This window comes from Diadema setosum, chromosome 18 (assembly GCF_964275005.1).
Source record: "Diadema setosum chromosome 18, eeDiaSeto1, whole genome shotgun sequence".
NCBI classification, from domain to species: domain Eukaryota; kingdom Metazoa; phylum Echinodermata; class Echinoidea; order Diadematoida; family Diadematidae; genus Diadema; species Diadema setosum.
This window is the reverse complement of record NC_092702.1, coordinates 35,842,930-35,867,697: the sequence shown is the minus strand read 5'-3', so window position 1 is coordinate 35,867,697 and position 24,768 is coordinate 35,842,930. Positions and strand designations below refer to the sequence as shown.

The window sequence follows — 24,768 nt, the reverse complement described above, 5'->3', positions numbered from 1 at the left end:
GAACTCCTGAATATGTAGCTCACAGAATTCAAGTACTAATGCCACAATAGCTACTAATGCAATGCGTGTCGCAATCCTAAGAAACTTTGTGTGAAATAGATAACAATACCACTTGTTTATGAATACCACTTGTTAGAAAAAGGCAGTAACCCTAGGACTGAATGGACATAGCAAATGCTGTTGAACACTTATGAGAGCAAATAAAGGCTTGAATGCAAGTATGAAAGTAAGCCAACCTACTGAACTGATTCTTTGCTGCACATGTGATATTTGAGCTAAAATGAAATACTGAATCATCATCTTATCTTGTAGATATCATCATCACTTGGTAGCAACAAAACATGCAAGCAGTTTTTCTTAGATGGATCACATCCTCAGCTAACCTTGAATAAGCTTGAATACATGTTCTGAATATCCATACTTATCAAATGGTGGCACTTGATATCATTACCTTTTTTTTTCTCTTTTTTTTTTTGAAAGGGGTAAATGAAATTGAATGCACCCCATGTGAATGAAAGATAAAATGAAAAATTGCCAAAAGCATTCTTCTCTACTTGTTGTAAACATTCCTCGAAGCTAAATAGGAAGAGCTGATAAAATAGTTCAATGATTCCATCATTACTCTTGTAAACAAACTATCAACCCCATGTTCATGCCATGAAGATGAAGGTAAGTACTGTGGTAAATGCAAATTTAGACTTCATGCAAGTGTTCTTCCTGGTCTTACTCACAGATTGTAAAACTGGTGCTCAAGCAAAGTATCTATTAATGTAGGTGTTCCACTTGTGTCAGATTTATTTAGGTGACATCAAGTGCCCATGATTCTGAAGGGGAGTAATCTCTGTGTTTGTTGACGTGTTCAATTCAATTCAGCCTATCTAGAACCATGGAGCTACAGAGATCCATGCTAGAACGGGGCATTCTCCTTGAATTCGCTCAGGGCCTGGACGGGGTTGACCTCGCGCTTCTTAGCCGCCCGCCGGACTTTGGAGTGGACCTCGTCGGGGATCTCTCGCCGGACCAGCGGCTTCTTTTCTGGCGCCTTCATCTTCCAGAGGACAACAGGAGACTGGGAGGGGAGAAGAGATGGAAGAAAAATACTTTGCTGAAATAATGATACTAATAAATAACGGAACCCAATCCAAACAACATGCAAGTCTTGGAACAAATCTTTTCAACACTTATGGTTGAATCTTCTAACGAACACCAATACTATTCGATAATCATTGCCAATTCAACTTAATCACAATCAGAATTTGCTGGACTCATTGCACTTGACTGTTTCACAGCCAAGCATCATGCTCTAACTTCTTATCTTTACAAATTCTTGCTTTTTTCCCCTCTTTTTTCCATTTCTCAAAACTTTATCAATGTTCACTCATCAAGCAACATACTGTACAGACCAGTGAAAAGGCACACTTACATAGCCAGTTCCAGTGTTGACCTTTGACCTGTATTTGGTAGAGGCGACGTAGGAAGCTTTCACAGTCTGGACCACTGCACCCATGAGGTTCTTGGCAGCTTGGATCAAGGATGTGGCACTGTCCAACTACAGAGGGAGACAAACAAGATCACATGCCTATAAATCTATGTCAACAAATCACCACTACATGTACAGTATTTTGACCATCTCTATATCAAAGACATGTAATTCCAGAAACAAGAGCACTTGGGGCTTGACCCTCACCTAAGCTTTACTGTAGATTTGACCTACACACGACCTCCCTGTGGGGCTCTTGATGGTGTGCCATTAGATAAATTATTACTACCTCTTCAGGGGAACTATGAATATTTACCTAGGGCTGCTATAACATAGTTACTTGCACTACTGATAGAAGGATGATGATTGAAATTTTGTGTCCTAGCCCTAAGTAGCTCTGTCCCCCATGCGTCTATGGGCACCAAATAAATGCTCCTTTTGAATAGGTTTGCATTCCCTATTTCCCTAGGGATGATTCTAGCCATTGTTATTATCAATGTCAAATTGCAAAATCTGTTGAAATTGATAATCAGCACATGTAACATACCTGCCAACATTTCAAGATGAAATATCTTACTCATGGATTGCAAAAATCTTATTTTATATGCAAACTGAAGTTAAAAATCTTACTTTCGGTCAAATCTTCAGAAAATACACATGAAAGGTATATCTAAATATTTTTAAAAAATCTGATTTCTCTGACAGAAAATCTGATTTTGCTATTTTTAACGTAAAAAATCTTACTGAATCTAATAAAATCTTACTAGTTGGCAAGTATGATGTAATCTCCTGTTCTTAACAAGAGACAAAAGGGTCTAGCACTATCCTAAACATTTCACTTTGCCCTCATGGCTCTCAACCGGAGGCAAACTATTCCCCAAATCTTGAGATTTTGGGATTGCTGCAGCCCCCCTGGGTAACACACTCCTAATATTGGGTGTTTGGACCAGACCTCGTCCCACCATTTGTATAAACTACAATCCCCTCACTCCATTGATGATTTCTGCCAAGCTTGGTAACACTCTAGCTCCATTTTCTCGAAAAGATAGCTTCCTTGAGCCATGCAGGTCAGGTATCTTAAAAACTCTTAAAAAGGGTGATGAAAAAGTAACCTACCCCTGACAGAACGAGTTCACCACTGATGTTCTGAATCTCTGCCTTGACCTTGCTGGTGATATTCAGCTGGTGACAATAGAGGGCGATACGCTGAAGGTACGCCAACAGGTCCTCCTTGGAAGACGAATCTGGGCACTACAAAAACAGAAAGAAATTATTTTCACATGATGCACAAAAAACACAACAGCAACGAAATTAACTCTGAATGTGTGTGTGCTTATATCTATGAGTGTCTATGTCTATGAATGCATGTATACATGTATGTGTCTATGAATGTGTGTATGTATGTATGTACACGTGTATGCATGCATGCATATATGTATGTTGTAGTATGAATGTATGCATGTTTGTATGTGTGTATGCATAGATGTAGGCCTATGTATATTTGTGTGTATGTATGCATTTGTGTATCTATGCATGTGTGTGATTTAGATGTACCAATCACCTTTGTCACAATATCCATTCCTAAAATCACATGATGCCCGTGCATTAATCTGACTTCTCCGGTTATGTTTAGTTCAAATCCCATGCCAGCCAGCTTGCAATGGTTCTCAAGCTTATATGAATGGGAAGTTCCATTACTGATTCTTTATCAAGAGTCAAAATCATTTCACTGTTAGGGTATCAAACCAAACAGTATACACATAATCTTAACGAACAAAAAATTCTGATCTGAACTCTAATATCTGTTAAAGTGGCATATACAAATGCTCCGAAGTGAATCAATCCAAGCATATATCATAAATTTCACTGATATCTACTCTCAAACTTTCATGGGCCTGATGAGTTAAGTGACAAAAATAGGGTGCAAAGAATTCCTTTTACCGGCAATTGTCTGTCCGTTGCAACATGACTGGAAATGTTCTCCTGTGAATGGAGATGGTACACACAACATGGTTTACCATCCAAGCCTTACCTGGTCTGCAATCTGGCGTGCCAGCTTGTCCAGCTTCGTACCAGTGTCTGCAATCTTCTTAGCAGCGTTAATCACATCCATGGTTGTCTTCAGCTTACCCTTGCCACTGGAGAAAGGAAGATGGAAATATGCATCAAATTTACATGGGAAGCACCTTAGTCTGGTGGTTGAAGACTCTGGACTTATGAGCCAAAAAGTTCTAGGTTCAAATCCTGTCAAAGGCATTCACCATTGGATAAGATGTTTCACCCACAATGTCTCTTTAGACCAAGGTGTATATATGGGTGCCTGGCAAAGCTGGGGTGGTGAACTTGGCCAGGGTCCTCTAGGGGAGCAATGTTTACACTGAAGATGCTACCCTGGTATAAAATGCCTCTACGTTTTTAAAAGCACATCATTGTACACTGATGCATTCATGTTAGCTGTCGTTTTGTAATGTAGTTTGCAGAAACGACTCATCAATAACACTAGCACATTTATCAACATTAGAATAAAAAAATTATGAAAAAGCCCAAAGATACTATCCTCAAAATGACTTCATTTTCTTCGTTTGTTTGTTTTTTCAATTATCAATGGCATACATGCATTAAGATAAATAGCCTGATCAAATGACAACTTCTAGATATTTGAAGAGATATTTGCACTAGCAAAACATTCTGGAGGACTGTAACATTATCATGTAATATCGAAATTCATAGTATTGTAGTGGCATACAAAATCAAGCATGATAAGAACAGAAGGAATGAAACCTCAATATACAACAACAAAGGGACAAGTGTTTACGTCATGAGGCAATAATAGTTCAACATAAGAATAGCATGAAAATGAATGATAATAGTGAAGCTTGGAGTGTGGCAGGCAGGGAGGGTGAGTGGATGATGGCAGAGAGCGAGGGCGCCCTTCTCACCGTGTGAAGTCCGTCATCTCCATCATGATCATGCACATCTGCCTGGCCAGGATGATGATGTCATTGCCGCTGTCGTCCCACTTGGCCATCTCGAGGTCCAGCTTCTCCTTCTCCTGGCGGAAGAGTTCCACCTCCACCATAATCTTTTCCTTCTCCTCCGAGGGCAGGTTCCTCATCATGGCCTGTGGGAAGATGTGGGGAAAGTGATCTCAGTCTTGTTGCTACTAACCATCTTGTCACTGAGCAGTTTGTATGCAGTTTTGTATAAACTTTGTGATCCTGTTAATTAGGATGTTGTCTTCGTTTTTGTCTGTTTTCATGACTCTGATACTGAAAATGACTAAATCATGGCATGTTTATTTTTACCAACACAGTCCAAAGTAATCTATAACATATTATTGAACAAAATACTTTTAAATTCTGGAATATCATGTGTGTATACAATAAGAGTGAAATCTAATTATTTACTTTTTTTCTTCACAATGAAGCCTGAATTGTGTGCTAAAATGCAAATTTAGTCTGAACAGCTGGCCAGGTAAAAATAAAAATTGACATGATTTGTATAATGCCTGTGTAATAGTCTGGCAATAAAACTATGTCCTGCTTTTATCCCATCAGTCCATAGGAGGATTGCAACAATCTAACAATGTTGTTTAGCTTCCGGCTCAGATAAAACCTATGCAAAAGTGTTGAGATTCAGGGTTATGTATGAGTGGTTCACCCAGCGGTAAACTTGCCTTTGATGTTTAAGACAGCTTGAACAGCTAGTAGATGAGCATGGCTCACCATGCCAGTATATATTACTGATCGAGTTAGAGATAATCTAAGGGCATGAATAAGAATAGGTCACACAGAAAAGGGAATTTGCCAATCATGTTTGAGATAATTTTGAGGTTAAATCTAAAACTTTCTTACCCTGGAAGTGACTCCTTCTGCCACATCATCCATCTCGTACGCCTCAGTGGGATAGCTCGCTGTAATCATTGAAAGAGCATATTACAAGTTTATATGAAGTTCATTTCTCCCTATTTTATTTAAAAAAAGTCTTGTATTACACGCATACATGAACACAGAGATGCAATCATCAAAGGAGAATAAAATTTGAGTGCAGAACATGAAATTACTACATATGCAATATCAATAGGGAGGTTTAAATCTAAACCATACAAGAACAACAAAACCTACATGTTACTATAAAGACACCCCCCCCCCCCCAGCCATTCAGTGAAAAAATGCATTACATGACTTGAAATAATACATAATACTTAGCATATCAATGAAAATGTCTTAGCACAAGGGGCTCTGGGGAAGACAGTCTAGCATCCACATCATTGATATCACAATACAAACTTAAAGCATGACAGTCTGGGCATGTCAATACTTTATTTTTTAACAAACCTATATTCAGATTCTGATATTCAAAGGCATAAAATGATACATCACTGGTGTTGGCTGTAAATGCTGCACACAGATTTATCTGACATGCGAAGACATTTAAAAAAACCCATCAATCAAACTCACATTTGCTCTTCATGTCATACTCCTCTTCATAGTCCAGCTCCGTGTCGGTTTCAATCTCATCTGGATTCTGGAATATAACAGTAGCATGAGACAAAGTCACATTGTGAGTGAACAAACATGCCAAACAGAGTAATTAATTAATTGATTTTAGTTATTCCCGTATTTCTTTTCCACATTCAGAAACAACTAAAATTCAAAGTACCATGCAATCATCATTATAAGAAATAACATGAGAGAAATCTATTTCTGGCACAGTTGCCTTAACAACAACAAACTGAAGAGTTCATGACATTGATGCAAATTTCCTGTTTCTTACGAACTACGAGCATGGTTTATTATACAGTTAAACTTGCATAAGTCGATCTTCTCGGGACTGAGCAAAACACATCGACTTAGGCGAGTTTCGACTTGTGCATAAGTCGAAAAAATCGACTTAACAACAGTCACACCACACGTACATTATGTATAATGTACATGTATGTTGTCTACTCTGGAGCCGAGAGCTGGAGAGGTGTGCCGCAGCACGGGTCGCCCGGCAGGGCCGCGGCTAACTTTGCATGGACAGTGCATTAGCATTGGCACAGGTCCGATTACTTTACACCCTTGTTAAACCTTGGGAATGTGAATATGAACCATATTTGAGCAGTGATTGATTCCAGTTTACCATACCGTGGCTTGAAATGCGTGTAGAGGTGTACTTCTGATTTACCCGTGCCCGTAACTTTCCCCCTACTTTCCGCTTTGAAAACTCAGCAGCTTCATCCATCCACTGCACAGCGCAGACTGCAAACATACACAGACTATACACAGCCCAGTCGCTGTACGCACAATTATACACAGCAAAGTCGCTGTACGTACGTAGCGCTAGCGCGACAGGGCTGTACCAGCGGACCTCCAAACACGAAGAGAGTTCAACAATCGCATGCGATCGCTTTGAATTTTGATACTTTAGATCAATTTTTTGTCACCTGTCTGGTCGGGCTAGTTCTTACGTAAACAAAAACTGGCGTCTCGTGATTTTGACAGTGATTCATTGCACAATAAAATCTTATTCGACTTAGGCACAGTGAATTTAATGGTTTTTCCGTGAAAGTGTTCTTGGAATTTCATCGACTTAGGCGAGTATTCGACTTACAAAATTCGACTTGTGAGTGAATTATTACACGTAAGTCAATGGGGAAAAATCGGGACTTTTTAAAATCATCGACTTGCGCGATTATTCGACATATGCGATGTCGACTTAGGCGAGTTTAACTGTATACTCACCCTGTTCATGAGAACAGCTCTTCTGATATCCCTGACACCATCGTAAACCATTCGTGATGCATCAATGAACTCATTCTCGTCTGTATCCTTGGGAGGACTGGAGCTGAGGGCATCAACAGCTATGTCCACCATGTTGGAGAAGTGAGGGATGACTGCAGCAAATAAACAGAGGATATAAAACAATTGGTCACCTGTGTAACATGTTACAGCTACATGTATATGCATACAGCAACATGAAAACATACAAGTTCAATGCTGGGACCTGATTTGATAAATTTCCATTTGAGCCGAAATATACAACTTCAAAATGACCTTTCCTCTAGTGTCTCACAGCCAATACAGTACTAGATGAAGATCTGCATACTCATATGGCTTGGGTGTAGCTCTTTATGACCAGATTGAGAAAACAGATGATTTGCCAGGGTTCCCTCATTACTGGCACTAATCTTCTGCTGTACAAAAAAAAAGAAAACAAAACAAAAACAAACTAGAAATGTCGCTTTGGCGACTGGTATGCCTCCGCCATAATGCATGATTTTCCCAATAGGACTAGATAGTACATGTGGACACTGTGTGATTACATTTTCACAAAATTGGCAAAATATTGAAATGACAAGTTTGTCACAAATGTGTTGAATATTCACCTTCCTTGACCTAGGTTTAATTGGATGACTAGGAGAGCATGTATCTAGGGATTTAAGGACTTTAACTTGACTTTGACCCATTCATACATTTAGGCACTGAGTAATTTTCAAGGTACAGGTGTGGAGAAAAAGTGCAATTTCTGAATTGAATAGTAAATTGTTACCATTTTTATCTGGCCCTTGACCCTAAAATTCATAAGATAATTACTTTCATGTAGAACATGCATAATATGTACTAAGTTTCATGGTAACTTGAGCCACTTCCGAGATATGGAGGAAAAAGTTAGTTCAGCACTTTCACTTGATCTTTGACCTTTTGACCTTCGAGGCAAAAAAAGAAAAAAAAAAAAAACCTTCCAGAGAATTTCTATTAGGTTACACACGCATACACCAAGTGTAAAAAAATAGCCCTGCTGGCATTGCATAAATATGAGGGTAATAGTAAAATTTTGAAGTCTTGCACTTGACCTTTGACCCCTGAACTTTGACCCCATGAACCCTACATTCACTTCCAGTCAGTACATGTATATACTATGTTCCATGAAGATACCTTGAACAATTTTCCAAGGTACGCAGAAAAAAAAGAAGTTTTTTACTTGACCTTTTGACCTTTGACCTTTGACTTCATGACCCAAACTTTCACCAGAGAATCTTAATTGGGTAATACATGTATACACTAAGTTTCAAGAAAATCTCTTCAGGCATTCAATAGATATGGTGAAAATAGTGAAATTTTATGTATTTGACCCTGACCTTTTGACCTTTGACCTTTGACCTCATGACCCAAACTTTCACCAGAGAATCTTAATTGGGTAATACATGTATACACTAAGTTTCAAGAAAATCTCTTCAGGGATTCAATAGATATGGTGGAAATAGTGAAATTTTATGTATTTGACCCTGACCTTTTGACCTTTGACCTTTGACCTCATGACCCAAACTTTCACCAGAGAATCTTAATTGGGTAATACATGTATACACTAAGTTTCAAGAAAGTATCTTCAGGCATTCAATAGATATGGTGGAAATAGTGAAATTTTATGTATTTGACCTTGACCTTTTGACCTTTGACCTTGAGCATGTGCACCCAAAAGTTGATAGGCACAACTTCACCCCCTAATACACATACATGCCAAGTTTCATTAGGATACCTCAACAGGTTTCGATAGTTACCTTGTCCACAAAATTCATTACGGACGGACGGAAGGACGGACGGACGGACGGACGGACGGAAGGACGGACGGACGGACGGACGGACAACCCGAAAACATAATGCCTCCGGCACCACTTCGTGGCGGAGGCATAAAAACAAATGCTGGAACAAAGAAATGCCTACCATACTACCAGATCTTTTCGGTATATTGCACATCTTTGATATCAAGATATCTATACAAGAAACACCTTTGCAAACAACCTTCATTTGAGTGAGGAATTCACATGTTAACCCTCAGAAGTGTATGTATGTATATGTGTGCGTGTGTGAGTGTACACAGACAACCATCTCAATGTAGAATGAATCAAACGGACTGAGAGAGAGAATCTAGTTAGTGTGATACCTTATAATCCTTTCCCAAGAATGTAGCTTCAGAGAATCAAAACTTAAACTTGCCTGAAAACTTATTGTAGTACCCTGCACTGTCTAACTAGATCTAACCGTTCATCAAAAACAACAACACAGACCAGAGAAAACAAACAAACAAACAAACAAACAAACAACACATTCACAGAGATGAACAAGCTAACTAGCTGATGCTACATAACCTGTCAATATAAGTTAACTGTATGGAAGTTCAAAGATTATTTTGGTGCATGAATCAACTTTGTATTACTGCTAGAGCAAAAATTGACCCATTCTCTCCAAGATTCCAAACTCCTCACAGACTTTGTCTATCACCCTGTCGGAAATGGGTTAAAATGTCAACAAATGACTGAAGATCCCATTCATACCTTCCTCCTTGAGAATGTTCACTGCTTGCTTGACCTTGTCCGTGTAGAGACCGGGTTCATAGTTCAGCATCTCCGAGTTGACCACAGTGCAGATACGCGCTGACCGCCCCTTGACCGAGTTGGCGGTGACGTCCAGTGTATCCGGATCCTGCTGGTGGAGCGCCATCACGCAGCGATTCACGTCCTCCAAGATATGACTCTCTGGAAGAGAAAGGAGGGATGGATGAACAGCAAGTTAAAGTCATTGATCTCAACAGAAAGCAGCTGGATATCTCATTGGCCTATCGCTTTGAAGCCACCACACCGCCATCTTACCATGCATGTCATCATTCACTTTGTACAGAGCTCACTACATCACATTGATCTTGGTGATGATTTCTGCTGGAAAATGTGTGCATGTCTGCATACAGTGTGAATCGTCCAATAAGATATCCAGATATTTTCTACAGAGATCAGTGGTTGAAGTACAATTGCAGTCAAGCTAAGAGGGAGAGCAGCAGAAGGTGATATTATCTGGGCAGAGGTTCTCACCTTTCCTTTGATGTTGGGAGACAAAATTTTAATTTCTCCACAAGAAACCAATTCCACTTATTCACGTAACATACCTTTCTGGAGACTAATGAATCATGAGTAAGACCATGGGAGAATGAAAAAGAGGTGAGGCATTGGGTATTTGTTCCAACATCATTGTGTAACTGCTGTGAACCGGCTTTAGCTCAGTGGTAGTGCCATGCACGGTAAGTATTAGGTGACATGGGTTGAAATCCCTGTCTAGTTCCTTTTTTTCACTTGTTGTTCATAATGATAAAGATCAAGCTCACAATATCATTTATTACAAAAAGTAACAATAAGAACAAAAAACCTCTATAAATATAATCTGCATGTCAAAATTGTCTTTCAGGTAGGTTTATGGGTTTCTGCTACACATGAATCATATGAGGCTGCCTGTTCATAGGAACAATTGTCTCACTTAGAATTACATTCTCATGAGGTTTATGTTGTTGTTGTTTAGCACAGGCAAATAGGTTAAACCAGAAACCACACTGCATGCTACTCTTTGATCAAGAATGATTGAGGGCAAGTTTGATATTGTTCATTAGAACCGATACTGTAACAAGTCTTATGTTAAATGCCTGTCATATCTTCACACACACACACACAAAAATGTCCATCACTTTAAACTACAATGTATGGCTCTTACTTTCATTTTGTTGCCCCTTCTTGGAACACTGAGTTAGGGCTCACCGCTTGCTCAGCCCCCCCCCCCCCTCCCACACACACTCTTGCTGTTGCTATTTCACTCATTTCCTTTCTTTATCCATCCATCTGTTGTTCCTCATCTTGTTTGATGTTGTCTCCCTTTTCATCCTTATCCTTCAAAGGTTGCCCCCATGGTAATCAGGATCATCACTGATCCTCCTCTGCCTATTGTCTGCCCACCCTCCTTTAATCCTACCCTCCCCTTTTGTTTTCTTTGTTCTGTGTCCCTAGCCCTCCCCTGACTGTTCTTGTTGTGTGTAGTCCTTATATGTGATTGCTATCCCTGCCTGTTTGTCATTTTGTCTCTGACGAAGATTCTGCTAGGATCGAAAGCTCCGGCCCTTTTGACTTCACATTAAACTATGATACACTCAACTGAAAAGGATGAATTCAAAGCAATGATTCTACAGCAACAGAGGAGATGAATATGAATGTATTGAGGGAGCCCTCACCTGACACTGCAAGGAAGTCATCAATGGTGGTGATTTCATCAACAGCCTCAGTCAGAAGCCTGACCTGGGTCTCCCACTGGTCCTTGAAGACGTCCATGTTGTCCTGGGCTGCCTTGCTGCGAGGTCTAGCGGCCAAGACCCGGGCTGCATTGATCACCTACACCATGTGTGCAAAACAAACAGTCTAGCTCTATTCCCTGCCTGGTATGATAATGGACCTGGTTTTCAGGCTGAAGGCAGTCAACTGCATTACACACACTATGACTTTTTTATAATAATGTGTGCGTTTATATATGCATTTGAAGTCACTCTCCTTCACTCATACACACATGTTTAAATTACACATTCCTTGAACTGTTTTTAAAAGATTCCCCCACAGGCAACAAAAAACAATCAAACAAATAAATGTGTTCCTAAGATATACATACAACATAAGTGACCACTACTGTGCTCTAAATGACTGGCAGTTTTTGCATTAGAAGACTATCGAGACACTGGCAAGTGTTCTAAAGAAATGGTCTTGGTACTGCTACAATACAGATCAATCCCCACTTAACCTCCTTCCCTCACAGATCCCCTCCCCCTCCCCCCCCCCCCCCCCACACACACACACAAATATCCTGACAGACTAATCTCTCACCTGTGGGCAGAGGTTCTCAATCTGTGCTGCTGCCATGCGCACCATCTTAACTCCTTCCTCATTGTTTGACATGGAGCATGCAAGGTTGGCCACCTGAAAGGGAATGTGTAACCAACAAAATCAGAGACTGAGACCTTCAGACTGACATGATTACATTGCCAGAAGATGATGGTGCCAAACATTTCAAATATTTTAATCTTTAAAATAATCCATAAGTGCAGCATGCAAAATCTGTTCTATTGCCATCATGAGCAGGGCAACAAATCCTGTGCACAGCATCTGTTTGAAAGGTGTAGAGCAGATCCAGAAGAGTGTAAAATACCACATGCAGTCCATGGTATTCACCTCCCTGTAATGTACACGGAGCAATACTGTGATATAGACAAAGTCTGACTAATGAGGGTGGGTGAATTGACATTTCACCTTTGTAATGCACATGAATTTCTGTCTTTTCTGATTCCTTCGCTAGAATTGATCACTTTTTAATATGAAATGAATTTCAATTGAATTGTTGGAAAGATGCCTTGCAAATGTTTTTTGTGGGTTGTTAGTGATTGGAAAAATTTATTCCCAGTTACTTTTGCCCCACAGATCTTCATTAAAAATCTGCAAATACAGTGTTAAAGATTTAAGGATCAGATTCTTTTTTAAAACTATGAAATTACACTGATATCAACTCAAATGAACTACAAGCTACCATAAAGATATTTTCCAAGTACTGACTTAAAATGATTATGGTTTCTCCTTTGTGATGGGAGAAATGTTACAATAAAATATGTGTTTCAGAAGTAATGTATTCTGGGAGTAATTGATATAATGGTAGCATTAATCTACAAAATTAATAATATTGATATTTTAAAACATAGAATAATATCATCTGTCAAGAAGTATTGACACTTTTCTAATGAGTAAAGGATCATTGTTCTCCTCAGAAAACAAAACAAAAAAAAATCACAGACTGAAGCTCTTTACCTCCACCAGTTTGTTAGCGTGCTCCTGGAAGACCTTGGCGTATTTCTCAACCTCCGCCTCGTTTCCACTCTTGGCCGCCACGATGAGGACCAGGAGAGGGACGTTGGTCTCCAGGAAGGAATCCGACACGTGGTCCACCACAGCCTTGCGGAGCTGGGAGAGACAAGCAAGACAAAAATCGACAGCAGAGATGAGATCTTGTCTCACTAGCTTTGATGAGCCCTACGAGATCCCAATATCTTTCACTCCTCATAACCCTATGTCATCCCTTGATCCTTTTTGCAGCTGAAATTCTGGTACAACATGAAAAGGGTGCTAAGGGAAAGTTCTGCCATGGAGAGTAAAAGGCCCTGTGTGCTTGGCACTTGGCAAGAATAAGTCATAAAGGCATGGCGCACATGGCGCACCATTCAACTCCGCTTCGCCTCGTTGAATAGAGCACCTTTATCTTTCATCTCGCGTGATATCTTGTACCATTGCACTCATAACCATTCACTGTTTGTATAAAGTCTTTTTGTTCAATCACCAGCTCCTTGAAGCCAATGCAAGCTTTCAATCTGGATCACTCTACACTCTTTCGCTAGTCACCACTGTCTTGACCAGTCTAGAATTGTGACATACCTGTCTGCGAAGGTCTTTGGTTTTCTTGCACATTCTCTCAATGGCTTCATCCAGAGGATCACTACGATCCCTGCTCCCAGCCTGGAACAAACAGAGAAACAGAGGAGAACACAGATTATCAGTATACTCTCTTTCTTTAGTGAGTACTTATTGACAAAAAAAAAATAAAAATAAAATAAATCTTTTGGTTTAAGGTGAAATGGCACATACATAGCATGCAACAAATGTTTCTGAGAAATATAATTTTGCTGCAATAGCTGGTCTTCCATGGGATCTAGTTGGCAATGGATGTGAGGGGGGACCACTTCACCAGGTTACAAACCCTGCTCTTTGCAATGAATGAATGAAGCGGGATCTTTACAGTGCATGAGTTGTGACTCTTTTACACACAGGTGATCTAAATTATTGCACTCATCCTAGTAAGTGCACTTTCAGTGTCCAAGAATTTATCCTAGTTTGTGTGAGCCACAAATATTGCAAGTCTTCTCTCAACTCCTAGTCTCCTCTCCGCTTTAAGCTCACTTACACAATTCATGTACTCCGACAAGAGGTCCTGAAGGGCCTGGCGAACAGCGTTGCACTCGGCCACGATCCTCTCCCGTCGGTCATCCCGAGTACAGGAGGAGTCTGCCATGAGGGCTGCCCCACTGATGATGCTCTCCAGCCGTTCCTCAAGAGAGGGCCTGGTACGTACCTCATTGTAATCCAAAGGACTCATCTTTATCTTTTGCTGTAATGATCATGGAAAACAAAAAAGGAAAATGAGAAATGAGAATAAATTTTCTTAGAAAACAATGCAAACTACAAAAGGCTTCTCACTTTATCTATTTTTATCTATACTTTATTTCTCTCTTTATATCTTTTGCTTTCTTCTTCAATTTTGAAGCTCGAGTTAAGACAATGGCAATGATATTCCTTTCATGATATCAAGTGAGTGAACAATGTATCAAATAATTCTTGAACAGAATAGTTTGTGTGAGTACAGAAAGGTCATTGACCAATTCAGATATCTAATCAGACCTCTTCCACGACAATTACCTATCTGCTTAATTTTACTTTGGTCTGGATGCTACCAAATCCAACAATTGGGCAAACCTTCCTGGTTGTCTAAAAAAAGATAATAATACCACAAATAATACTACGATCTTGAAACAAGAATTCATTAAAAAAGGACAAAACATGCCACTCGCCTCCTGTTACATAAATGTAAAGCATATCGTGCAAACTGTGCTTTTTGAACTGGCTGAATTTTTACTCTTTTAATCTGTTGCACTACAAAAACGTAACCTCTTACAAAATCGTCTGCCATGTCCAAATTTGAGAAATGTTACACTTGCAAAATAAATGGCGAACACATTGTACTGTGTAGACTTACATCCAGCTCATCGAGAGCAGCAATCAACTCTCCTGTGCCTTCAATGTTGGGGTTTGCAGAGGAGTCTCCTGTCGCCTGGGAGACGTTTGAAATGGCATTCATGGCATCTTCTAGCTGCTTGACGACGTAATCTCTGTTGGCTCGGGCTGCTGGGACATCAGGGTGACGCAGCCATGCCTATATTTCATGCAAGATTGATTCAAAAGGGAAACGAAGTCATGATGGTGTAAGAGTTGTGAGGCACAGTGCTTCATCCAGTCGGGTACCTAAGGGGGGTCACCGTGCATCCCCCCCAGGACTCCTCGAAACTTAAATTTTCAGGATCCTCACGACATACCAAAACATAATCAAGATATTAACAGGAACGAAAAGTGGCTGTTCTAGGTGAAATTTAATGTATTCTATTGTTTTTCATATTTCTTTGTTTTTCAACTTTTTCAACTGTTGCTTTTACTTTGTTTTTCTATTAGAAATTGTCACTGACCACTTTTCTACCATAATTAGCACAAAACTAATCAATGAAAGTGATTAATTGTAAAAATAATCAGGTTTTCATGACTTTCATGACGGAGCACCTGTTTTCCATAGGAAATGTACACAAAAGCACAAAATTGTGCCCGTTTTGGGACGACATTCCGCTACAAAAATGGGCGTGACTTTGCACAAGTATGGGGAAGTTGCAAATTTGGTCTCGAAAGTTGCGTGAGACTTGAACAAAACAAATTCAAGTAAGTTTCGAGGAGTCCTGGTGGGGGGGGGGGGGGGGGGGGAGGGGGGGTGCACAGTGACCCCCCCCCCCCTTTAGGTACCCTACTATGTAGGCCCTACATGTAAGCACATACATACATATAGCACACCCTGTTGTCGTGGAAACAGAAGAAATACATTTATGTCGAACGCACTCACTAAGTTAAGTGACTGTCGGTTTATCAAAAAGAAAGATATGGATAAATACAATTGTACTTGGTAGAGCATACCACCTCCTTAAAAATGAGATTATGTGAAAATTGATTTTTTTTTTTCCATGCAACATTAACCCTTTAAGGACGGAGGGGGGGATCCGCCCCCTCTCAAAGTTTCGCGCTATAAATCTGTCGCGAGGCTTCTTGACTTTATTTGTTCAAGTCTCGCACAACTTTTGAGACCAAATTTGCAACATCCGCGTATACTTTTGCGAAGTCACGCCCATTATTGTAACGGAATGTCCCCCCAAAATGGGCACAATTTTGTGATTTTGTGTACATTTCCTATGGAAAACAGGTGCTCTGTCATGAAGGTCATGAAAACCTGATTAATTAATCACTTTCAATGATTAGTTTTGTGCTAATTATGGTAGAAAAGTGGTCAGTGACAATTTCCAATAGAAAAACAAAGAAAAAAGAAAAGTTGAAAAAGTTGAAAAAGAAAGAAATACATAAGAAATTATGAAAAACAATAGAATACATTAAATTTCACCTAGAACAGCCACTTTTCGTTCCTGTTAACATCTTGATTATGTTTTGGCATGTCATAAGGATCCTGAAAATGTAAGTTTCGAGGAGTCCTGGGGGGGATGCACGGTGACCCCCCCTTAGGTATCCTACTAATCTACTCGTGAAGAAATCTGCTTCGAAGGAATGGCTGTTTTGCTCTGAAAGCCCGGACTTGTCATGTGACTCGCAGTATAGGCCTCCTACTTCAACAAGGCCATCAATTGCAGTTAAAATGATCAGCTTGGATCTTACCTTGGAGGCAGTGAAAAGCATAGTACTGTGCTTCCTCAGGTCGGCTCGAGCTGCTGCCATCTCGTCACGGCGGCGCGGATCTTTCAGATCCTGCACAAAATCACAAGATCACAAAACATGTTCATCAGTTGCTTGTCCACCATAACTTTTTTTTAAAATGTTTGATTATATCTGTTTTCATGAATTGTGTAGACTGTGGAAATGAATGAAATGGAATGATATTAAACATCTCAAGGATGTTGTGATCATCCTCTTCCATCTATGATACTAACACATTGTGGTGTGTAATCGTTAGTGTAAAGCGTCAAAAACCTTATCATACACAGGCATCTGAGACAGTCATAATGATATGGGCTGTGGTTATGACCGGAAATAGTATCTGTCGCGTCCTCCTAACAAACATATTACAACATCAATACATCATCAACATATGATATTTAAACCAATTTCATTGATATCACTGCTTTGAAAAGAAAATACCTAGAGATAAAATAAACTAGCATTAACACAATCACACCAACAATCTAAATTGTACAAACATGCATAAAGAATGTGCTCTTGCATCACATCACAAAATAGTAGAACAAGAGAAACAAGAGCTTGCAAATTACGATTCAGCCACGTTGGTATGGCACTACTGTGATAATGCAGTATTTGCTAAGAAAGTTAAAGAGCTCTCATCTTACATTCTGTCTGCGACCTGACAGCTCATTGAACTCCATCATATCTTGTCCAAACCTCTTGAAGTTACTCATCAGGTCCTCTGGGTTCTGGGAGCGCTTAATCTTCTCCAGGTCATCTTCAACCTAGCAATGTGCAAGAGGGACATGAATAGTGAATGGCATTGTTCTTTTCATTGCACAATCAAGAAAATCATAAATGTTAAAAGGCCCACAAAAGGACAAACCCAAATACCACAAACAAAAATAAGGTGGGCTGTGACAGATATGCCATATACTCCAGGAGATGAAAGCATAAACTTTGCAGCCAAGAGTGATAGCACTGCCATCACACATACAGCTGCATTAGTACAATTCTTCTTGTCTTCTAAATTCTGCAATTACATCCATATGATGCCTATATTCCATACAGCAGCAATAAGTTTGTATCATTTTACACACTGTAATCAACTGGTAGATTACTTGAAAGAAAAAAACAAAACTATCAGGAAATATGTTAGGAAAAATTGACAAAGATGTCATTTGGTATGTGAAAATCATCTCTATCTACCCCTTACATTTCAAGGAAAGAGCATTTATAAATTCCTTTGATTTGTTTCTCTGCTGCACGTACTACATTCTAATTCACATTGTATATAAAACATATGAGCACTTTTTTTTTTTCTCTAAGACTTACAATGCGAAGGGTCTGGAGGAGAAGGTGCACATCGACCATGTCTGCCAAGATGAGCAGTCTGGTGACGGCTGACAGCAAGGCACGGGCAGCCCTCACCATGGCTCCACGTTTCACAGAGGAGCATGGGTCTTCTGCAAAATCACTGGATGCCTTACGCATCTCTTCTCCTACGTTTGCACAGAGGGAAGAGATAAATGATATAGTGCACTCCCATTATAACGAACACGGATATAACGAAATTCTGGTCACAACGAAGCCAAAATTCAGGCCGCAACATTGTCCACTCTATGTATTTCTATTGTTTATTTGTTTGGTTATACTGAAATTTTGGTACAACGAAAGAAAACTGCGGGTCCCAAGAACTTTGTTACAACGGCAGTCCACTGTAGTCACTCCTGTGGTTCATGAATCAATGACAACTTGGGTGAGCCAATCATTTTTTAAGATGGAGAAATGTCAACAAATGCAACTTCCAATGGAATGCCCCATAGGTAGCATCTGAAACAAACAGTACCTCTGTTTCATATCTGCATCCTAAGCTAATCAATAAGACTTCAATGTCTACAGTATTTCCTGGAAAAGAATGCAATTTACACATGCAATAAGGCAATTTCAACCAATTACTGAGGTTGAACCCTGCAAATGGTGGATTCTGAGATAATGTACAGCTGTACTGTAAACTATTACATACTATGTGAATAGCCTAAGTGATACAAAAATTTGTGATCAATGTATTATTTATTTAGTTATTTATTTTTTGGCTATGACCTGCACAAAACATAAATTCTTCAAAGCCAACATACCAGTACTGCGCACTTCCTCCACAGCAGTCAACATTTCTCTTTCAATCTCGGGAATCTCGTGAGCTATTTCCTCTCCTTTATCAATGAAGTTTTCTGTGGCCTTCACCACAGCAGCCACAAGCACATGGGCCTTCTTTGATCGCCCTTTCTTCATGCTCGACGGCTTTGTGTTCACCAGTGTTGTGACCTACAATGCATTGGTAGAAAAGTTTGCATGAGAGATGTTGTTCACACTTGCATTGATCAGTTTGATGTCTACAAGGAATTGAAAATATATACATCGAAAACATACAGATGTGTACATACAATGACTTCCTTTACTACACTCCACTTAAATTGATCATGTCATGTGCACATATATATCTACCCGGTATGAACATATACTGGTACATATCCATACACATTACATTTCAACTGAATTTATGACCTTGTAGTGTGAGAAACTATCCAATAATATTTCATTTGTCCTACAGAGTAATCTAATTTCCCATGTCACATGTTATTCTTCTACATTGCTAAGTGGCTGGTACTGACTAGCCATTACCCCATGACAGTGATGAAATGCCCTATGGCACACAACTTACACTAAAACTGCCAATCTACATGTTTATGGAAATGTGTACAAATACTGTACTGTATACACCGAATATTTTGTGAGGTTCTTATTTTCGCAAATTTCGCGAGTCAGGAGCTATTCGCCTAACTAAAGACTCGCGAAAATATTGACTCTGATCCCGATGTGGATGTGACGTACACGTGTACATTTCTCCGTTCAGTACAGGACTCCACGATCGCGAATTTAACCACTCGCGAAATCGTCGGGAATTCCTGATTCGCGAAAATTTAGACTCACGAATTATATGGCATATACAGTATATCCCGCTTTCATGACTGACTGCAATATCAAAAACAACAAATAACATGATGTGTTATTTTGCAGGTGTGAGAAAAAAAAAAGAGACCAACCAGAATTAACCAATGTTGTATAATTTGACTTGAATCTTTATTGAGCATTCTCTCACCTCTTGTGGGGAAAAAATATATATAATCAACCGTGATTTGAATGCATTTTATCCCAATTGAAGGGGGATGTACCAGAGGATATCTTGACATGCATAAATTAATCATCTGCACCATTACTCACCTATGACTGACAATCAAAATTTATCCATTTACTGTATTACTATGAGAGAATACTTACTTGTGTTACCAGTGGTTCCAGTGTCTTCTCCACTGAGTAGGTGCGAATCTCCAGGTTTTTTGGGTCCCATTTTAGGGTCAAGGTACCCCTCTGGGGTGATAGGCTTGCTGACATGGTGCTTGTTGAGAGACCACCTTCCTCTCTCACACTATAACTGACTGGCAGAGACAGACAAGGAAAACAAATGCAGAGAGTGACAGTGAAAGAGAAGACAATGTTGACATTAACCCGTTGAAGATCAGTCTCAAGAATATGTCGGGCAGGTGTCTATGGGAAATGCATGTTATAGCAAAATCAGTCCATCCTCAACAGCTTAAAATATGTTGCCAATAAACATGTAGTATCATTACAATCAATACAAGGTACTATAACAAAACTGGCCATAGATGGCAGGCAGCAGTGGGAAAGTACACTGCACTGTGTAGAACCTATGCAGGGTAGACACACACACTTACAAGTGAATGCCAGTATGTGCTGTGTGTCTGGCATCCCCAGTTGGCTTGGGGTTGACAAGGTCATGAGATAATGTGTGTGTAATATGGAAACGAAGTGGCACGAATAATCAGACCAACTGAAAAGCGCCAATATACACCACCACCAACAAGAGAGTCGAGCTCAGTTCATAGCTAGTTCAGTGCAGTCAGCTCGGTCAACAGTCACAGTTGAGAGTTCAATGCAGAGCAACATAGTGGAGAGCGCTACAGGTACAGCTGAGAGCTGCAGTGGAGATCAGCTGGAGGAGTACAGCGCTGGTCACTGTCATGTACAGCACTGTGTGATGAGGGAGGGTTAGGCGGACAGGTGGCTTGCAGCTCTACGACTGATGTTGTGATAATTACTGCTTCCTTGTTTTAATAATCATTGTTAAAACTTGATTTGCTACCTCCCTGAATTAAGGCAACCAGCCTCACACTTTACATAAACTCATCACCAACTGTTCTTCTGTGCAAACTGGAGAATGGATCTTTATACACTGGATCTTACTACATTTGTAGGCACTGAACAGACGACGTTCACCCCTGGAAACATTTTCCAGCTCTATTTAAGAAAAATCTCCCTTTGGCTTTGAATGAAAATGTTGATGCCTTTGTCTGAATTGATTGTTGACCAAGCCTGTGATCGTGAGTTTGTGATACACTTGTTAATTGATAATTCTTCTTCATTCAATCCTGGTATGACATCATATCATAGGCACAACACAAGCACTGCACATGCACGCATTGAATAAATCACAAAAATAAAAGTTTATTCCGTCTTCTCACTACTGGCTGGTGTGGATGTGGTGCCTGTTGTAACAGTATAATCAACTTTCATCAGAAGAAGAAGGCTACCCCAAAAAAAGTTCTACAACAATGGTTCCAATTACTAAATACTACTACTGTACTTTAATAAACTTCAATACTAATATCCAGCCCAGCTAGTCCATGCCAGCTGCCATACTGTGCGTTACTGGCGTTACACCCCTATTAATGGTATACTTGGGTGACCCGCACCTCGTCATAGTTCATGTTCGTGCATATTTGAATCACATTTCGACACTGAAATTCTATGAAATCCCTATCACATACAGGGAAAATGCTGAAGATTCCAATGGATTCACAAATTCACTGATCGATATCGAAAATTTGCAGCTATCGTCGCCAAACGCGAACGATTCGGAATAGTTGTGTGCGAAGGAAGGGGCCCGCAACTCGTCACCGGCGCTCCCATAGACAAAGCACATAAAAGACGTGTGCGGGTGACCATGATGCTCCCATAGACATACACGTAAAAGATGCGTGCGGGTGACCGTGATTATTTTATAACACGTATTCCTCATAAAATTTCAGATTTTGGCGAAAAACTGTTCGGTTTTCACCACAATTTGCTTGGTTGTGGTAGCCCTGTCAAGTTTCCAGCGTACTGAACATAGTTCTGGGCTTAAATTTTTGTTTAGCGCGCTTGTAATAATTTTAAGCGGGGTGACGGTATTCGGGTCCCTGACGAGGTGCGGGCACCTCACTATACATGACTACATGTATCTGACAATCTGTCTCTTCACAGTGTCAGTGCAACAGTGCCAGTGGGCTTCTTATCTGACATTGGGACATGTGTGTCAGCCCCCCCCCCCCCCCCCCTGTTTGCTGACCATTAGATTAGATACCATCACATCATGTCACCATGTCCGGGCATCATGTCCATGATGACCATCAGGCATCGGCAGCCATTTGTCTACCCAAACGCGTGGCACGGCAATTGCAACCGAATCTTTACTGTGGACGTGGTGCATGAATGGTGTATGTAAGAAGTAATAGATAGAAACTTACATCAAAGACGATAAATTCGTTTGTTGAATTGTTCCACAACAGTCAAATCTAGTCTACATCCAGTGTTCCCTATATGCTTTGCTTTGGCTTCTTTGACTTTTCTTTGGCCCTATAGGCTTTGCTTTGCGACTGCGCTTGCTACTAACGTTAGAAAGTGGCAGCAGGAGCTAACACAGATTTAAGGACATCGGACCAAGCAGCAGCAGTTAAAAGTTTTTACCGTTCGCGTACGTATGCAGACTGCATCATGTGTTTGGGTTTTCGAGTTCAAACTCTGACATATCTTAAAACAAATTTGACTGCCCATATAACTGGTTCCCAATAACGATACTTGTTAATAATAAAAACATGAAAATAATAATGTCATTGTGTGTACTTACTTGAAAATAGCAACGAAACACTCCTTGTGTCCGTCAATTTTTGACTGCTGCGACAGTCTCTCTGTTGAGTGTGTGTTGTAAATTTATTTTCTGTTTCATTCCTGTAGGCTGTTCTATCATCTTTTGCAAAGAATTTTAAATAGTCATATCAACATCATTCGAGATGAAAGTTAATAAATTTGATTGATGAGAAACTTAAAAAAATTACTTTTGCTTTTCAACTTTCTGAATTACATGATTCTCTTGCTGAAATTGTAATTTCTGCATTGGAATTTTAAAATCCAGAGGGAGGAAAGAATACATAATGGCACCGGTAAACAATCGAATTCTTTTATCGTTAGTCAAAAGAGTTCACGCTGTGCGATCATCGGACTGGTATGCAGGGCAGGGTGCGACTGTAAAGTTCAGACACAGGTGATTCGTCCGCGAACTGTGCATTGAACTGTAACGTCAATTGTTGTTTGGTTTAGATGGCGTCTCCATTCAAGATTTTGCTTGAATAGTTTCGCCTACTATTTTTATCTGAAATTTTATGAATATATCGATCAGATGAATATCATATCACATCTTTCTAGGTACATGTGCCCCACCAATGACATGCACCTAACATTGTAGACCACCGTACTCTGTTGCTTGAGAGAGAAACTGAGATGGCGCCCTATAGTGGCTTAGAATATCGACCTACAATTATTATTAAGCTGGAATTTTCACGCTTTGATTTCTAATCAAAACATGCGTATACATGCAATATTTAGAACATAAATATTGGGCATGTTTAATGAGAGTGAAAATATAAGAAGAACTAGTCGGACATAAATCTCTTGCTTCTGATAATAAACTCAGCAACGGTACTATATACCATGAATATATGAACCATTTACAGTACTAAGTATTTGAAATACATCATTGATGTTGTTTAAATCGACTTCGGCCAATAACATTGACCTTGTAATTAGATATCTATTGCATTGAAGCTAGTATATATTTCTATAGTGATCTACAGTTTCCATATGGTACTCCACAAGTTGAACAGGTTACTGAGGTTTCTTTATGTTAAATGCAAGGTTAGGTTTAGGCATATATTTCCAGTTTGTAGTGGATGTAATATCTCCTCTTTCATGCTTGTTTTCAAATTCACATTCACAAAATTCTGAAACATCTGATTGGATGTGTTACCGAGGAACGATTCGTTCCCATCTTTTTCGACACTTTCCTCTAAAACATATCTTTTACACACACAAAAAAAACCCCAAATACTGTTTTGTTTTTTTCAAAACAATTTAAGTGATCCACATTTGATTTATTGAGAGCTGGGCCCGTTGCATAAAACTTACCATTGAATTTCAATGGTAACTACCGTCAAAATTAGGCATCACAGCCAATCAGCATCAAGGATTATAAAATTTACCGCTGATTTGAAGACTTACCGCTAGAAAGGAGCGGTAAGTCCAGCGGTAAGGGTTTTATGCAACAGGGCCTGTTAGCTGCTCCATTTACTAATTCATTTCCTGTGATTCCATGCAGTGACTGCGTCCATTCGAAATAATAATGTTTACTCCGTGATGGTGAAGATGAATGTGCATTATCAAGATTCTTGAATCAACTGCGCTCTTCTCCTCCTCCTCCTCTTCTCAATTTCTTCTTCTTTTGATGCCGCATAGTGCACTCAGATAGTCGCTTAAGATTACCATTCCTTTTCATGTTTTGTTGCCATTATCCAGGTACTACAGCAGTTAGTCAGCTTGCCTAGATTTTAAACAGATATAATATTTGACAATAATAATTTTATTGGAGTATGCAGTGAAAAGTAAAAGGATGCATTGAAAGGATCCGTATTGAAAAAAAAAAAAGAAAAGATGAAGAGTTTGTTTGCAAAAACCG

The 24,768-nt window shown here is 39.7% G+C and overlaps 1 protein-coding gene across 1 annotated transcript; it reads right to left on the bottom strand.

Moving 5' to 3' along the window:
• Window positions 1–574: 574 nt before the first annotated feature.
• LOC140242094 (catenin alpha-2-like) lies at window positions 575–22,938 on the bottom strand. The gene is made up of 21 exons (XM_072321853.1): window positions 22,888–22,938; window positions 20,202–20,359; window positions 19,001–19,187; window positions 18,198–18,364; window positions 17,528–17,647; window positions 16,842–16,931; window positions 15,118–15,294; window positions 14,269–14,472; window positions 13,743–13,823; window positions 13,122–13,274; window positions 12,150–12,242; window positions 11,510–11,666; window positions 9,798–9,998; window positions 7,207–7,358; window positions 5,941–6,007; window positions 5,335–5,393; window positions 4,420–4,601; window positions 3,513–3,618; window positions 2,597–2,731; window positions 1,424–1,549; window positions 575–1,069 (listed from the first exon to the last, which is right to left on the bottom strand). Exons 2-21 carry the CDS (start codon window positions 20,313–20,315, stop codon window positions 908–910), a joined length of 2,733 nt encoding a protein of 910 aa, XP_072177954.1. The 5' UTR covers window positions 20,316–20,359; window positions 22,888–22,938; the 3' UTR covers window positions 575–907.
• Between the last annotated feature and the right edge of the window lie 1,830 nt (window positions 22,939–24,768).

Coding starts and splice junctions, on each gene's coding strand:
- LOC140242094 (XM_072321853.1), bottom strand. CDS start 20,315: ATGTCAGCAAGCCTATCACCCCAGAGGGGTACCTTGACCCTAAAATGG. Junction 19,188..20,201: donor TGGAACCACTGGTAACACAA/GTAAGTATTCTC, acceptor AATGCATTGTAG/GTCACAACACTGGTGAACAC. Junction 1,070..1,423: donor TCAACACTGGAACTGGCTAT/GTAAGTGTGCCT, acceptor CTCCCCTCCCAG/TCTCCTGTTGTCCTCTGGAA.